This window comes from Mauremys mutica, chromosome 2 (assembly GCF_020497125.1).
Source record: "Mauremys mutica isolate MM-2020 ecotype Southern chromosome 2, ASM2049712v1, whole genome shotgun sequence".
Classification (NCBI taxonomy): Eukaryota; Metazoa; Chordata; order Testudines; family Geoemydidae; genus Mauremys; species Mauremys mutica.
The window spans coordinates 284,918,711-284,936,644 of record NC_059073.1 but is presented as its reverse complement, the minus strand read 5'-3'; the positions used below and the strand labels follow the sequence as shown (position 1 = coordinate 284,936,644).

The 17,934-nt window shown below is 55.9% G+C and overlaps 1 protein-coding gene across 1 annotated transcript in view; it reads right to left on the bottom strand.

Annotated features, from left to right (window-relative positions):
* GARS1 (glycyl-tRNA synthetase 1) overlaps window positions 1–1,321 on the bottom strand; it is a 38,415-nt gene extending 37,094 nt beyond the window's left edge. Inside the window, exon 1 of the mRNA XM_045006728.1 lies at window positions 1,167–1,321. Within this exon, the coding sequence (XP_044862663.1) occupies window positions 1,167–1,226 (60 nt within the window). The 5' untranslated portion in view covers window positions 1,227–1,321. The remainder of the gene's footprint in view (window positions 1–1,166) is intronic.
* Between the last annotated feature and the right edge of the window lie 16,613 nt (window positions 1,322–17,934).

Below are 17,934 nucleotides of genomic sequence, written 5' to 3'. Positions count from 1 at the left end.
CTCTAAAGGGGAGTTGCCACCTCATACAGACCCAGTCCCATCGGTAAAGGAGAAGCTATGGAGCCCAAGGAGACACCCCCCATAAGGGTCTCATTGCAGGGGGGATGCTATAGAGCCCAAGGACACACCCACCCCATACTGACCCAGTCCTATAGGGCAGAGGAGAAGCTATAGAGCCCTGGTCTATAGGGGAGACACCCCCCCCATACGGACCCAGTTCCATAGGGGATGCTATAGAGCCCAGCTCTGTAGGGGAGACACCCCCCATACGGACCCAGTTCCATAGAGGATGCTACAGAGCTCAGCTCTGTAAGGGAGACGCCCCCCCATACGGACCCAGTTCCACAGGGGATGCTACAGAGCCCAGCTCTGTAGGGGAGAAACCCCCCATACGGACCCAGTTCCACAGGGGATGCTACAGTGTCCCGCTCTATAGGGGAGACACCCCCCATGTGGACCCAGTTCCATAGGGGATGCTACAGAGCCCAGCTCTATAGGGGAGACACCCCCCTATACAGACCCAGTTCCACAAGGGATGCTATAGAGCCCTGCTCTATAGGGGAGACATCCCCCATATGGACCCAGTTCCATAGGGGATGCTACAGAGCCCAGCTCTATAGGGGAGACACCCCCCTATACAGACCCAGTTCCACAGAGGATGTTATAGAGCCCCGCTCTATAGGGGAGACACCCCCCTATACAGACCCAGTTCCACAGAGGATGCTATAGAGCCCCGCTCTATAGGGGAGACACCCCCCCATGCGGACCCAGTTCCACAGGGGACGCTATAGAGCCCTGCTCTATAGGGGAGACACCCCCCATACAGACCCAGTTCCATAGGGGATGCTACAGAGCCCAGCTCTATAGGGGAGACACACCCCCCATACGGACCCAGTTCCACAGGGGATGCTACAGAGCCCAGCTCTATAGGGGAGACACCCCCCCATACGGACCCAGTTCCACAGGGGACGCTATAGAGCCCTGCTCTATAAGGGAGACGACCCCCCATATAGACCCAGTTCCATAGGGGACGCCACAGAGCCCCGCTCTATAGGGGAGACACCCCCCCATACGGACCCAGTTCCACAGGGGACGCTATAGAGCCCCGCCCGGCAGGGGACCCAGCGGCACAGGGGGGTAAAGGGGCGGGCGGGGCAGCCCGGTACCTGCAGCCGCACCGCCTGGCGGAGCGGGAGGAGCAGCGCCTCGGCGGCGGGTCGGTCCATGCCGGTGCCGGTGCCGGCGCTGGCCGGGCGGGGCGGGGCGCGGGGCGCTGCCGGCGGCCGGGCGGAGCGGAGCGGGGCGGCCGGCGGGCGCAGCAGCAGCAGCGCGGGCAGGCGGCGGCAGAGCAGCGGCAGCAGCGGCGGCGGCAGCAGCAGGGCGCTAAGGGGCGGCATGGAGCGGCGCGCGCCTCGGCCCGCCCCGCCGCATGATGAAATCCCGGACGCCAGGCGCACGCAGCCCCCGCCGCCGCGCGGCACTTTCCGCACGGCCCCGCCGCGCCGCAGATTCGCCACCGGCAGCCGCCGCGCCGCGCCGCTAGGGGCCGCTGCGGGGCGCCCGCCGGCCGGCGTGGGGTGAGCCCGGGAGAGAGACCCGAGCCTGGGGGTGTCTGTGCCTCCCCCCGGGATCCGAGCCTGGGGGTGTCTGTGCCCCCCCCGGGATCCGAGCCTGGGGGTGTCTGTGCCCCCCGGCAGCGAGCCTGGGGGTGTCTGTGCCCCCCCGGGATCCGAGCCTGGGGGTGTCTGTGCCCCCCCGGGATCCGAGCCTGGGGGTGTCTGTGCCCCCCCCCCGGGATCCGAGCCTGGGGGTGTCTGTGCCTCCGCCCGGGACCCGAGCCTGGGGGTGTCTGTGCCCCCCCGGGATCCGCGCCGGGGGGGTCTGTGCCCCCCCGGGATCCGAGCCTGGGGGTGTCTGTGCCTCCCCCGGGATCCGAGCCTGGGGTGTCTGTGCCTCCCCCCGGGATCCGAGCCTGGGGTGTCTGTGCCCCCCCCGGGATCCGAGCCTGGGGGTGTCTGTGCCCCCCCGGCAGCGAGCCTGGGGGTGTCTGTGCCCCCCCCGGGATCCGAGCCTGGGGGTGTCTGTGCCTCCCCCCGGGATCCGAGCCTGGGGGTGTCTGTGTCCCCCCCGGCACCGAGCCTGGGGGTGTCTGTGCCCCCCCCGGGATCCGAGCCTGGGGGTGTCTGTGCCCCCCCGGCAGCGAGCCGGGGGGGGGTTGTGCCCCCCCCCGGGATCCGAGCCTGGGGTGTTTGTGCCCCCCCCCGGGATCCGAGCCTGGGGGTGTCTGTGTCCCCCCCGGCACCGAGCCTGGGGGTGTCTGTGCCCCCTCCCCGGGATCCGAGCCTGGGGGTGTCCGTGCCTCCCCCCGGGATCCGAGCCTGGGGGTGTCTGTGCCCCCCCCCGGATCCGAGCCTGGGGGTGTCTGTGCCCCCTCCGGATCCGAGCCTGGGGGTGTCTGTGCCCCCCCCGGGATCCGAGCCTGGGGGTGTCTGTGCCCCCCCGGCAGCAAGCCTGGGGGTGTCTGTGCCCCTCCGGGATCCGAGCCTGGGGGTGTCTGTGCCCCCCCCCGGGATCCGAGCCTGGGGTGTTTGTGCCCCCCCCCCGGGATCCGAGCCTGGGGTGTTTGGGCCCCCCCCCGGCACCGAGCCTGGGGTGTTTGTGCCCCCCCAGTACCGAGCCTGGGGGTGTCTGTGTCCCCCCCCGGGATCCGAGCCTGGGGTGTCTGTGTCCCCCCCCCGGGATCCGAGCCTGGGGTGTCTGTGTCCCCCCGGGATCCGAGCCTGGGGTGTCTGTGCCCCCCCCGGGATGCAAGCCTGGGTGTCTGTGCCCCCCCCCGGGATTCGAGCCTGGGGTGTTTGTGCCCCCCCGAGATCCGAGCCTGGGGGTGTCTGTTCCTGCCCCCCTCGGGACCGAGTCTGGGGGTTTCTGTTCCTGCCCCCCTCGGGACCGAGCCTGGGAATGTCTGTGCCCCCCCGGGATCTGAGTCTGGGGGTGTCTGTGCCCCCCAGAACCGAGCCTGGGGTGTCTGTGGCCCCCCCCGGGATCCGAGTCTGGGGGTGTCTGTGCCCCCCCCCGGGATCTGAGCCTCAGGGTGTCTGTGCCCCCCCCGGAACCGAGCCTGGGGGTGTCTGTGCCCCCCCCGGGATCTGAGTCTGGGGGTGTCTGTGCCCCCCCGGGATCCAAGTCTGGGGGGGTCTGTGCCCTGTCCCAGCCTGGGGTGGCTGTGCCCCTCCATGGGATCCAAACCTGGGGTGTCTGTGCCCCCTCCGGGATCCGAGCCTGGGGGTTTCTGTGCCCCCCTGTGGGATCCGAGCCTGGGGTGTCTGTGCCCATGTCTGAGCTTGGGGTGTCTGTGCCCCCTCTCTGGGATAAGAGCCAGGGGGTGTCTGTGCCCTCCCCCAGGATCCAAGCCCCACAGCCTGAGGGTGTCTGTGCTCCCACTCACAATCTGAGCCCAGGGGTGTCTCTTCCCCCCAGGGGTCCTAGCCCCACAGTCTGATGGTGTCTGTGCCCTCCCTCCCCCACCCCTGGGCTCTGAGCCCTGAGTCTGGTGTGTCTGTTCCAGACATACAACAGGTCTGAGCCCCACATTTGGGGCATGTCTGTCATGGGTGCTGGAACTAGGGGTGCTGGGGATGCTACCACACCCTCTGGCTTGAAGTGGTTTCCATCATATCCAAGGTTTACCATTTGGTTCAGTGGCTTTCAGCACCCGCACTATACAAATTGTTCCAGTGCCCCGATGTCTGTGCCCCCCCACACACACACACCGTGGGCATACAGACACTCTAGGGTCTGATCACCACCGTCTGAGCGTGTCTGTGCCCCCTGACATACACACACCAAGGTCTCAGCCACATGACCTGTCCCTCCCCATAGACACACACTGCAGGGTCTGCATCCCACATTCTGGGGTGCCTGTGCCAGGATCCCAACACCACATGCGCACTGCAGAGCCCTGAGTCCTCTATGCTGGGAGCATGTGCTCCTCACACACATTCCCTGAGCCCCATATATTATGCATATCTGATCTCCCCCACCCCACGCACACATACACTAAGAGTTGAGCCCCACATTTGGGGGTTTCTAGCCTTCCATTTACACCCAAGGGGGTCTGAGCCCCACGTTCGGAAGACGACTGCACTGTCAAACACACAGAGAGACTTCAATTGCTGGATCAAGCCTTTGAGAAAGAAGCATGGTTTTGTGAGCGAGGTAGTGGACTGGGATTCAGAAGGTGTGTGGTCATTTCCCAGCACCTTGCTACCTCTGTGACCTTGGACAAGCTGCTTAATCTCTCTAGCCCTGACAGTTTTAAAGCACTCATCCCTAAGTCCATTCCTGTTCAGGACAGCACTGAAGCACGTGCTTAAAGTTAAGCCCCAAATTGATGCCACTATGCCTCAGCTTCCCTATCTGTACAATGGGGCATAATCTCATTTCTTTGTCATGTCCATTTTGACTGCATGCCCTTTGGGGCAGAGACTCTCTTTTATTATCTGCACGCACAATGCTCTGATCTCATTTGGGCCCTCTCGGGGGTACTGGAATAAATTATAATAATAAATCTAAGAACCTGATTTGCAGGTCTAGAGCAAACATACACACATACATGTCTAGCTGTCCTCAAGTGTGAGCACAAGAAGAGAGGCCTTGGTTGCCTTGCATGTTATCATGACATACCATTAACATTTTACAGAGAAACGTTTTCAAAAATTAAAGTGACTGGTCTTAGAATTGAGCATAGAACCTGCTTGCCAGACAGCACTAGGACCCGGTTGATTCATAACGCCCTTCCTGCCTCTGACATCACCCTTCCCGGGCAGGATGGCTATTGGAGAAGATCAGGGAAGTGTTAAAGACTAAAGGGGGAACTTGTTATTTTTTTCAATCTGCTGTAGTAGTTGAGCTCAGGTGTTTTGCTTTTCATTGATCCCTGCTGGCCCTTCCTCTCTTTCAGCCGGCTATTTGACCCCAGCGTGGAGCATTCCCATGGGAAATCACTGCATTATGGCTTTAACAAAATCATCTTTTAGAAATCATCTCCACACCCCATCATGTATAAGTACATACAGATGGAGGGCCTGATCCTGCTCCACCAATGTCCTGGGCCAGTAGGGTGACCAGACAGCAAGTGTGAAAAATCAGGACAGGGGGTGGGGGATAATAGGAGCCAATATAAGAAAAAGACCCCAAAATCGGGACTGTCCCTATAAAATCAGGACATCTGGTCACCCTAGGGGCCAGGTCTCCCCACTGCCCCACCTTCTGCCCCCAGGCGCCTCCCCCAAGCGTCCCTGCCTGCGCCCTGGGCAGCAGGCGGCTGCTTCCTGCAGCTCTGTGCCGCACTGTGCTCGGCTCTGCCGGCTTCCTGCATCAACTGTCGCCACAGGGTCCTAGCGCCCCCTTCCCCACTAGTGCCAGGGCAGGCTGACCCTGCCCCTGCCCTTCCGCCTTGGATGGACGGACCCTTCCCTTTTCCGGCGGGACCCTCCACCAGCACAGCCCGCCCCCGCCCCGCCCGCAGTCACCACTCCTGCCCCAAGCCGGGCACTGGGCAGCCCCATCCTCCACCCCCAGTGAGACTACAGTGAGGGGCAGCAGCAGGGGAGGGGGCGCACACGTGATGGCAGCCAGTGATGAGCTCCCCAAATCCTAAGAACCGGTTCCCTACCAGGTCCTTGGCGGCACTTCGGTGGCGGCGACAGGGTCTTCACTCGCTCCAGGTTTTCGGCGGCATTTCGGGGGCGGGTCCTTCACCCGGAGTGAGTGAAGGACCTGTGGCTGAAGTGCCGCCGAAGATCCGGTAGGGAACCGCACGGTGAATACAAGCCCCACGTGCCTGTCTCCCCCCCGCCCCGCCACACCCGACCCCAACCCATGTCCTGCCCCTGACTGCCCAACCCATCAACCCTCCCGCTTCTTGTCCCCTGACCACCCCATCCCAAGACCCCCCCCACACCCTATCTGCCCCACAGGACCCCAGCCCCTACCCAACTTGCCCCGCTTCCTGTCCCCTGACTGCCCCGACCCCATCCACCACCACCTCGACAGACCCCTGGAATGCCCACGCCTACACACAGACCCCGTTCCCCGTCCCCTGACTGCCTCCCCAGAACCTCTGCCCCATTCACCCTTCCCCGCCCCACTCCCTGTCCCTGGGACTCCCTGCCCCTTATCCAACCCCCCTGGCCCCGGTCCCAGCCCCTTACCATGCCGCTTACTCCCGCCTCTCCCAGAGCCTCAGCGCGCCGCATCCAGGAGCGGCCCTGGACGGCGCTGCAGCAGTGTGGCTCCAGCGGGACCTGAGCTCCCACCGGTCAGCCCAGAGCTCGCAGCCCTGCCCCCTTACCACGCGGCTCTGAGCGGGAGGAGCTCAGGTCCCGCTGGAGCCACGCCGCTGCTGCACTGTCCAGGGCCACTCCTGGACGCGGCGCATTGAGGCTCCAGGAGAGGGGGGAGACCGGGGTAAGGGGCTGGGGCCGGGGGGGTTGGATAAGGGGCAGGGAGTCCCAGGGACAGGAAGCGGGGGGGGCTGGATGGGGCAGAGGTTCTGGGGGGTGGTTAGAGGACGGGGAATGGGGGGGTTGGGTGGGGGGAAAGCGGAGGCGGGCCCGGGGGGGAGCCTCAGAGATTCTGCCAACCCCTCCTCCCAGCCCCGGCCCAGCCCCCTGACCATGCCACTCAAAGCGGCAGGACATGCAGAGCTGCGCTGGCACCAGCAGCTCGTCACGCTGCAGCCCAGTGGGGGTGGGAGGCAGGGGTGCCTCCCCAACTGGGAGCTCAGGCGGGCCGGACAGGACGGTCCCGCGGGCCAGTCGGATGTGGCCAATGGACCGGAGTTTGTCCACCCGCCCACCCACTCTGCCAGTTGACATGCAGAGGTTCTTGGGTCACAACCTTCCTCCTGGAGAAAGCCTTTCCACCATAAGTGATGCTCACAATTTGAACACCCCTTTTATTTTAAAACTCTGTCCAATCCCTCCCCACCAAAAAGCCTACCCCCAAGCAGAATCCTGACCCTGCAAAAGGAGAAATGCCTGAGACTCCATGAAGTCGACGAGGTCAGGAATTTCACGGTTGCTACCATATTGCTCTGATATTACAGTGATGGACAGCAGTATAAAACCTTCAGATAGATTGATTAATAGATATTTGAGAAAGGGAAATAAAAATGGAGAATGATGACTGCAAATCTAGATTCATTATAGGCAGCCTGGCGGAAGGGTGTCTTTAAGAGGGAATTACAGAGCACCTATCAGGCCCTGTGGACTTTATCTAGCCCCTATTGCTAGATCAAGCAATAAGGCCACTTCCTGTAAATAAATCCTTAACAACATTTGAACCTAGCCCTAGATGCCCTAGATTTTCATGTGATTTAACTGTACGTTGAGTTTGAAGTTTTACAGTCGAGTTGTCTTTAAATAATGAATTCAGAAAAAGCTGGACAATTTTCCTGTGTGAAGTTAAGGTGAGTGATTTATAGCGAAATCCTGGTTGTAGCCTCTAGTGTGGAATTGCTACTGAGTAGCGCAATAGTTATGGTACATTTTAATGGTCTCTAACCCTAAAACAGATTGACTACTTGTCTTTAGATTTTACAGGAAAAAAATAAAAGTTGGACACCATTCTGTGACAGATCAATTGTCATAAACAAACCACACCATTAATAGATAAACCACACATCTGCAAAGCTGGGATTAGAAACCTGCTCCTTAGTTTCAGATAGACCAGGCGTCGAATATCTGAGTTAAAGGCAAACTTTTGTGTCAGTGCTGAACTGTATAGAAGGACCTTTGCTGTTTTCTCTCATCTGAAACCAGCCATCAGAGGGCAAGCTGGTTATAAGGATGAGAACAGTTCTCGGCCACAGGTTGTCTGATTCCTCCCACCCTTCCATGTTCCTGGGAGGTGGCTCGACTTGCAAATCAATCTGGATGCAAAAAGCCTAGGCATAGCCATATTAGTGGCGTAGGCAGGGGCTTCCAATTAGTCTGACACCATGGCTTGTTTCAGCAGGCTAGAAGGATACAGTATGTCAGTAGGATTCCTTTCGTTTCCGGCAGCTCATGCTGACTTCAAACATAAGGCTGCAACTTCAGGGCGCGGTTCAGGAGGGGAGTGACATTAAACCGACTTGTAAGCTTCATGCACACGTCAGGGGCACATTCTGCTGGAAGCGTCCATCACTCAGTGCAGCTTCAGCTCTCCCTGTCACACCCAGGCCGTATGCTATCTCACTGTTAATTGCTGCAAATTATTCCCCTGTGAAGTGGCATACTAAACTGTGGTGAATGATAAGAACCCAGTGAAGCGGGTTACCTCCATTAGTTTTGTCTGGGGATATGCAAGTTTCAGTAGCTGTTTCTTTTACTGCCTGACCTTTGGGTGACCTTCCTGTGTCCCACCTTGTTCTGCATCAGGGCAAGCTCTGCCACTGTGCCAGACAGCTGGTCACACTTGCTGTCTGCAGCTGAGCTGGCTCCCCCACTGAGCTGCAGCATCCCACTTCGGGGGCAGGGAGAGGAAGCATTGATGGCAGGCACTCCAGAGTTTAAGCTGCACCTGATTTTCCACCCTATATCCAGTTTTGGTCCCAACCTCCAGAGCCACAAAGAAAGTCACCAGGGCTCCAGAATAGGGAGACCGGTCCTGAGCCTAATGAGAGGGGGAGTTTGGTGGCTTCCACAAGGGGAGAGGGCATTAAAGGATAGGGTGCTCCAGATCCCTGCAAGATCTCCATTTCCCACAGGACTTCCAGGGGTGGGCCGGAGGTCTTGCAAGACTTGGCATGAGATTTGGAGCCATAAAAGGAGCCCTGTGCTCAGGGCCACTTACTGTTTGCCAGTTTGTCCAGCAGCCTAGTTCTGCATGGATCATAGACACAGTCCAAATCCTGCTCACTTCTGCTGGAATGTAGCCGGCTGGCTGCAGGATGGGACAGCACAACTGCCAGGGCTGGGCTACATGAGCTCGAAGGGCAGCCATACCCTGTGATGCCTCAAGACCCGGTGGGGCAGCAGGGCTGGCTAACCGACCCCTTCCAACTGCTTGACGCAGGGGCCGGTGTGGTGCAGATCTCAGACCAGGAGGCAGCCGAAGGGTCAGGAAGCAGAGACAAAAGAGCAAGAAGACGGGAGGGGAGCGGTGACAGGGAAAGAGGCACTCAGGAAGATGACGCAGTCCGTTTGGGATCGGCTTGGAGCCCTGGAAGACAGCGGTTGAGCGCAACAGGAGCCCCCCAATCCCTGCAGCAGGGCGATTTCACAAATAGTCAGGGCCCAAAGGGAGAGCAGGGGGCAGGCCTTGGTGGTCTGGTCCCCTCAGGCAAAGGTGGGGCTTAGCACATTTCTTGCAATGTGTCTGCAGGGTCTCAGGCAGGCAGCGCTGGTGGGAGCAATGGTGGAGCTCTGGGTGTCCTCAGAGTCAGGCCCGTGGGGGAGCACAGGGAACACATGAAGGATGGGGGGAATCACAGAACAAGCCGAGTATCTACAGGTATGGAGTGGGGGAGCCCGGGCCCCCCAGGCATCGGCCCTCTGGCTCCTCAGCTGATGGCCTTCCAGCTTCCAGCCTGCGAGCTGTTGGCCCCACAGCCCAGGGCTCCACAACCTCTGGCTCCCCCATTCCTGGCCCCACAGCCTTTACTGCAGCAATGTAGCTGGTGTACCAATGTTGGCCTCCATGTGGTTTCATATTCAGCTGCTTCTGATGAGTTGGGGGCCCATCTTCTCCGGTCCATGCATGAGAAGATATGGCGGGTGGAACACATGGATGTGTCTTCCCTGCTGTTCAGGAGGAGAGGGCTAAGGCCAAGAGGAGAGAAAAACACAGGATGTCCCGAGAGAGAGGAATTGGGACACCGGCCTTGGAGCCTGCATCACCTACATGGGGTGAAGGCACAGTTATATCTGGCAGCGTATGGGCCCCTGCTGAGGTACCTGGATATCATAGGTGGAGCATATAATTCAGTTCATGGCTCTCGTACAATGAGCGCTTCAGAATGAGGGCAGCCCTGAATCCCTCCCAGTCCTGGGATAAAATTGACCAGGAACTGTGGCTGGAGTGCGTGGCTTGGGGGCACCCTCTAACGGGACCCCACTCCGATAGCGGCCGTACAGTGGTAAAGTCAGGGTGTGAAAGGAGGGATGGGGGCTCGTGCCACCTGACCAGCCAAGGCTTTCGTGCTAGGAATACAATGGGATAGGGAAATGTTTGTGTGCATCCTTTAGGTTTTGGTGTGAGTCAGGGCCAGCTCCAGGCACCAGCGAAGGAAGCAGGGGCCTGGGGTGGCCAATACAAAGGGACGGCACTCCGTCCTTGATTGGGGCGGCATGTCTGGGTCTTCGGCGGCAATTCGGCGGTGGGGACATCCAGGTCTTCGGCGGTGGGTCCTTCAGTCCCTCTCTTCCTCTTCGGCGGCACTTTGGCGGCAGCTCAATCGGGTTTTTCTTTTTTTTTCTTTTTTTCCGCTTAGGGCAGCAAAAAAAGTTGGAGCCGACCCTGGCGTGAGTGTGGGCATGGTAGAGGTGGGCACGCATCTTCTGGTCACCCATGTGTTAAGCATACCTTCCCCTGGGAGGCGTGGGCTGCTGCTCCATGTGGAGTAGGACTGGGGCCAACCCGGCTGACAAAGGCAACGTCTTCAATTAACTTGGGTGTCTTAGCCCCCACCTTTTAGGGGAGTGTCCCAAGAAGGAGAATGTGATATACTTGTGAGATGGTTTTGTTCAGGGTTTTAGGATCCTGTATGAAGGGGAGAGGGCGAACGTCATGGCAAATAACCTCAGATGGGTTAAGGGCATGGAGGGTCTGGCCAGGGATGAGATCCAAAAGGAGGTTCGTTGAAGCAGGGTTGTGGGTCCTTTCTGCCAAATGCCATTGCCTAATCTCCATATCTCCCCCCTGGGCCTTGTACCATGAGAAAGTGCCTGATGAGTATTGCCCCATTCACCATCTCTTGTGCCCTACAGGGGGAATCGCTGAACGAGGCGATTAACCTCGAGCTGCACACCGTTGTCAAGACTGATTCCCCACTCTGGCGCTTCGAGTGCAGAAGGTGGGGCCCACAAGGATTCTAAAAATTAATACTGGCCATTCCAGGCTTGTATTAAACTCCCAAGGTTACAGCTTCTCTCTGACCTTGGATGAGTAGATGCTGCCACCACCCAAGTGCAAAAAACCCCATTGGGATCCAGGAATGCGCACTTGGGAATTCCTCCTTGCGGGGTACCCTCAAGCCCTTTCACATACACACACCCTGCCCCCCAGGGAAGAACTAAGAAAAGAAGGAAATCAGCTGTTGCCACCAGCTAATTAAATGACCTATGCACACCTCTTAGGACACAAAAATTCAGTCCTGTTCTTAGAAAAAGGTAAATTTTATTCAAAACAAAAAAGAAGAAAATACATTTGGAACTTAGGCTTTTTGCTAGATTTAAAAAGAACCAGTCATAAGGCTTACACATCAAAATAACTTTCTTGAGGTCCAGCTTAAAGGTTACAAGCAAAACAAAAGCATTTGGGGATTAGCACAAAGGAGTCCACAAGCCAACAAGAAATAAAAGAAATAACCCTAATCGTGTCTTCCTAGACATTCCCTGATTTACTTACATATCTGGGGTTTTAAATGGGTAGTTTCTAGGTATGATCTGACCATTTTCCATACCTGGCTTAAAGCTTCCCATAGTATTGCTGTTCTGTGTGTCCTTTCTCCGGAGAACAACAACAGACAGACAAAGGGAAAGTTTTTTTCCCAATTTTAAAAAGTTCTAGCCCTCCCATTGGCTCTTTTGGTCAGGTGCCCGCTCCCTTTCCTTTTACCTGTTAACTGGACTTGTTAACCCTTTACAGGTAAAGCGAGTAGAGAACAGTTCCTAACTGGGATTTTATAGCTAACTGGCTGGCTGGGTCCATAAAAGGAGCTACCCCCGACCCCTTCATTTCTCACAACTGTGCACGATGCATCGTTTGACACATGATTCACTCATGAGGCCCTGCTGCTTGGCTTGCAAAAAGCACCATAAAGTTGGCCTCTTGCTTCCTCCCAGTCCATGCAGCAGACTTTAACCTCTTGGGCTTTTCCTTTGATGGCCAGATTGATGTGGACAAACCAATGCCCCTGGGCTTTGCGATTTCGTTTACAGCCTTTGAACAATTCAGTACAACACTGGCCTGGGCAGCCCGGAGGTGCTCAGGATGCCAACAGATGATGTACTACGTGGATCATTTCTTCGTTGTGGTCAGGACCGGGGTGTGGAAGTGTGAGCAATTACTTTGGGTTCTTCTGGAGCTGGTGGGCTCATTGAGTGTTCCCCTCTCCAATTTATAAACTGAGGACGCTGCCACCACTTTGACATACCTAAGCATTGAGCCTGGCATGGTGCAGGGGGCAATCCTGCCTTCCTCGAAACAAGCTTATGGTGCTAACCCATATGGTTGTCAGCATCAGCAGGCCCCAAAATAATTCATCTAAGGGATCTCCAATCCCTGCTGGGCCACTTGGACTTTCCTGCAAAGTCCTAGCCCCCGGTGCGCCTTCTGTGCCCAGTTCGCTACTGGGTACAGAAGGGTACAGGCCCTGAATCCCTTTATAAGGGTCACTACGGAGATGAAGGAAGACCTGGCACTGTTTGTATTTCAGGAGGCGTTGGCATGTCCACAAGTGGTCCTGGGAGTGGGAGGAGGCTGGAATTGTAAAGGACCTAATATTCTTGGAGTTCTTCCCATTCTGGGGGTAGTCACGCTCTGGGGTGGGGAGTGTAGGGAGAAGAGAGTCAGGTTTTGGTGCAACAATCAAGCAATTGTCCTGATGGTGAACTCTCAGTCCGCTAAATCTCCCAGAATAATGAGGCTGGTGAGGCCTTTCCTACTCTGTTGCCCTGAATGCACTGTTTATTTCACTGGCAATCACGAGCCTAGGCTTAACAATGGCATAGCCCAGTAGTTCTCAAACTTTAGCAACCCGAAGACCCCCATTTTGATTTAAAATTTTTCACGGACCCCCAAACCACCCGCTCAGCTCCAGGCTCTGCCCCCTCCACTCCTTACCCCAAGGCCCCACCCCTTCCCCCAAGTGCGCCCCATCCCCGCTCCACCCCCTCCCTCCCAGTGCCTCCTGCATGCGGTGGAACAGCTCTTCAGCGGCATGCAGGAGGCACTGGGAGGGAGGGAGAGGAGTTGATCAGCAGGCCAGCGGCCCTGGGCATGACTCACGGACCCCCTGGAGTACCTTTGAGGACCCCAGTTTGAGAAACCCTGGCATAGCCCATGCTCTCTCTCAATTGCTGGCCAACAGATTCTGAGCACTAGCACCAAAGACCAAGGAAGTGCCCGAACAGGTGCTGGCAGCCCTATAGAAACTTGGTTGCTAGAAGCCGTATCTGCAGCCAACGCACAACTTGCACCATGCACCCTTTTAGGTTACACAATGGTATTTGAGGTGTTTCAGGCATTCGGGTGAGGGTGGGTCTACCCAGGGTCTGGCTTATACCAGAACCCCAAATGTGGTGGTTCATGGGCTCATTACACAGCTCTGATTTACAATAGCTAACTGGTTCACTGAGGTGGCCTTTGACTGCAGGTATGTGGGTCATCTGGACCCCTGTTGGGGATTCATGGTCCGCAGAAGATGTTGGAGGGCTGGGCCCGGAGAGCTGGGACATGGAGTGATGTCAGGAAGCTAGTCCTTGCAGGTCCTTATGCAGTTAGTCGAGGTCCTACCTCCAATCTGCCATTTGCGGTGAGGTTAGGCTATACTCTTCAACGCAGCCTGTCGGTTGGCTTTCTTCGTAGCCTTCTGAGTCCCTTCGACCAGGGAGACACTTCGGGGCAGCTCTCAAATGACAGGACGTGCAGTGGGAGGTTGACTCTCTCCATCTCAGTCCGTGGGTCAAAAACAGATCAAACCAGGCTTGGTAAGGCTATTGCTCTGCACTGCTCTGGTGAGATGGACCTATGTCCTGGACTGGCACTGTGGGCTTATGTGGCTGGATGGCCACCAGGTGAGGGTCCCCTGTTCCTGCCTGGAGGACTGGTCCTGCCAAACCAATTTCCAGTCTGTGGGAGTGTTTAGGAAGGGGCTTTCCTTCTTGGGCTTGCTACCAGGAGAGTCTGGCTCCTACAGATTCCACAGAGTGGGGTCTGGGTGCGCCACAGGTCCAGGCCATAGGATGCTGGCGATTCAGGGTGCTGATGGGGGCCAGTGCAGGTGGTGGGCTGTAGGCACCACAGGTTTTAACTTTCCCCATGTCTATCACATAGAATGGATCAGAACAAGCCCACCGCTGAGGATATGGATTTGCAGGCACAGTGTTGTGCATTGGGCTTACAAGAGAGAGTGTAATTCAATGAAAAGCTCACAGCTTTGCCTCAGCCAGGATGCACTTTTGTCTTGAGGGCTATTGGATTGCGGGTGAATATGTTTCTTGGTGTGGGGATAGCTTGGTTGGAGACAGTAGTCTGCAGGGTTTGGCAGACTGCAGTCCATCCACAAAAGATAGAGGGTGCCTGGAGGAAGGCCAGCCGGAAAGTATCAACATGGCTGAAGTCGCAAGGTGGCTCAGTTATTGGACATGGCTGCACAGCCCAGAGCGTGGTCGAGCTTTATCGAAAGGATGGCACACACCTCTCTGATATGGGATGAGCTCAGTATTGGGTTGCCAAACTCCTAGGTAGTCCATGTGGGGTGGGATGGAGGCAAACAAGTTGATGCTGTCACCTCTTTGTGGCATGTGCCCAGTGCAGGAACTTGCTGATTTATGTTCCAGATTCCCAAAAGGTAACACAGTAGGTGTGACCCTAACAGCCCCTTTGTGCCAACTGGCAAAGGACACACCCAGCACATTGTTGTCAGAATACTTAGCCAAAGAGTGTCTTGTAAGGTATTGTACGGACATTGGTGACATGCTGGTCATGAATATAATGACGTGGTTTATGTACAGGTTGTGTACAAAGAGTTATCTATGTGTGCTGGAAATATGTTCTTAAAATATGTTCTAGAGGCACTGGATACCCAAGCCTGCTCTAGACAAAGGATGGTTGTTTTGCTGTGTCTCCAATGCAAAGTGAGCAAGATGAGGAACGGAAATACATTTACATCTAAGGTAAACAAAGTGATTAAGCTTACAGATTCAGTAGTCATGGGATAAGAGGGAAGATCCTCTCACGGACTGGTAACTGGTTAAAAGATAGGAAACAAGGGGTAGGAATAAATAGTTTTCAGAATGGAGAGAGGTAAATAATGGTGTTCCCCAGGGGTCTGTACTGGGCCCAGTCCTATTCAACATATTCATAAACTATCTGAAAAAAGGGGTAAACAGCGAGGTGGCAAAATTTGCAGATGATACAAAACTACTCAAGATAGTTCAGTCCCAGGCAGACTGCAAAGAACTACAAAAGGATCTTTCAAAACTTGGTGACTGCGCAACAAAATGGCCGATGAAATTCAGTGTTGATAAATGCAAAGTAATGCACATTGGAAAACATAATCCCAACTATACATATAAAATGGTGGGGTCTAAATTAGCTGTTACCACTCAAGAAAGAGATCTTGGAGTCATTGTGGATAGTTCTCTGAAAACATCCACTCAATGTGCAGCGGCAGTCAAAAAGTGAACAGAATGTTGGGAATAATAGAGAAAGGGATAGATAATAAGGCAGAAAATATCATATTGCCTCTATATAAATCCATGGTACGCCCACATCTTGAATACTGCATGCAGATCTGGTCGCCACATTTCAAAAAAGATATATTGGAATTGGAAAAGGTTCAGAAAAGGGCAACAAAAATGATTAGGGGTATGGAACGGCTGCCATAGAAGAAGAGATTAATAAGACTGGGAATTTTCAGCTTGGAAAAAAGATGACTAAGGGGGGATATGATAGAGGTCTATAAAATCATGACTGGTGTGGAGAAAGTAAATAAGAAAGTGTTATTTACTCCTTCTCATAACACAAGAACTATGGGCCACCAAATGAAATGAATAGGCAGCAGGTTTAAAACAAACAAAAAAGTATTTTTTTCACACAACGCACAGTCAACCTGTGGAACTCTTTGCCAGAGGATGTTGTGCAGGCCAAGACTATAACAGGGTTCAAAAAAGAATTAGATAAATTCATGGGGGATAGGTTCATCAGTGGCTATTAGCCAGGATTGGCAGGGATGGTGTCCCTAGCCTCTGTTTGCCAGAAGCCGGGAATGGGGGACAAGGAATGGATCACTTAATGAGTACCTGTTCTGTTCATTCCCTCTGGGGCACCTGGCGTTGGCCACTGTTGAAAGACAAGATACTGGGCTGGATGGACCTTTGGTCTGACCCAGTATGGCCGTTCTTGTGTTCTTATGTTCTAGAGGGCAACTTGGCCAGAGGAGGATGGAGACAGCATGGCATCTGCACAAGCAGCAGGAGAGAAAACCTTTATTTGGGGACAAGAGTCATGGGATAAGAGGGAATTCAAAGGAATACATTTCAAAGGTTCACTGGACTATACAAAGAAGGGGAGAGAACCCCAGGGAACAGCACCCTCTGAGCCTGTGAATGGTAGATCTTCTTGGTGTGAAGGATAGAAGCTGTTGATAACTTGCTGTGAGTGAGAAACAGTTTTAGGCAAAGCTTTAGCTTGCAGAGGGAAGTCTGAGGCCTGTTATTTTTTGTTTCTTTGTAACCCTTTTCTGCCTCTTTGATTCTTGCCTGGTATCACGTAAATCTGTGTTCTTTGTTAATAAACCTATTCTTGTTGTATTACAAAACCATCTCAGTGCTGTTAGATTGAATTGCTGTGTGAATCTTCAGCCAAACTAAGAGGTTGGCATATGCTCTGGCTCTTTGGAGAGAGTGAACTTAACTTTTGTGAGTGTCCAGTGAGAGGGACTGGATACTGCAGGGAGACGTCTCTTGGAGCTAAGGAACAGGGCTTCACTGACTGGTACCTGCAAGTGCAAGGCAAGGTTTGGACTGGCAGAGCTACAAGGAGTTTGCGGGCAAGCAGGGCCAGCTCCGGGCACCAGCTGAGCAAGGCAGATTCTACAGGGCGGCATTCCGTGCAATCCTAGGGCGGCACGGCCGCTTTTTTTTTGTTTGTTTGCTGCTCCGGCCACCCTGTAGGGGGCGGCAGCGCGGAGGAGGGGAGTGCCCTGCAGCAAACTCGGCAGGGCAGCCCGCGTCCTTCCCTCCCCGCCGACCGGAGCGGAGCCCTCCTGGCAGGTGGCGCAGCGATCGGGGCCGTGGGGTGAGTGCCCCGCTGAAGCACTGGCCGCCCCCTTCTCTCTCTCCCCCCTCGCTCCCTCTTCTTCCCCCCCATTAGACCGGGTGCACACTCTGCAGCACAGGGAGTCCCCTGGCTCCGGTCATCCTGTAGGGTTTTTTGTTTTGTTTTCCCCCTGCTTTGCTGGCCGCGCCGTTGTTTCTCCCCCCGTCCCGCCGCTCCAGCCGCGCCGTGTCCCCCTCCCTGCTTTGCCGCTCCATCCGCGCCGTGTTCCCCCCCACCCGCTTTGCCGCTCCAGCCGCGCCGTGTTTCCCCCCTTGTTTTGCTGCTCCGGTGGCCCCGCCCCCCTTTTTTTTTTTTGCTTGGGGCGGCAAAAAAGGCAGAGCCGGCCCTGCTGGCAAGGCAGACAGGCTGGCGTGGCAGGAGGCTGACACACAGCTTAGCAGCAGCAAAGTTCTCACATGGTGAGGCATTGATGTAACGTAGTGGCTTACAATTTTGAGGCAAGCGGCACAGTGGGCATCCCGATGGCATCTCCTTGCAAGATGGGAGGCAGCGTGTTTAACCCCCTGGTAGCAAATGCAAACCAGGAGCCAGCACACTACCCCCAGGCAGACCGCCCCCACCGAAGGGCTGTTTGGTGGTGCTGGCTGAGTGTTGAGGTCTGCTCTCGTCTCAACCTCTGAAAGAGGGAGGGATGCTAGCAGGTGGGTGGAGATTCCCAGAGAC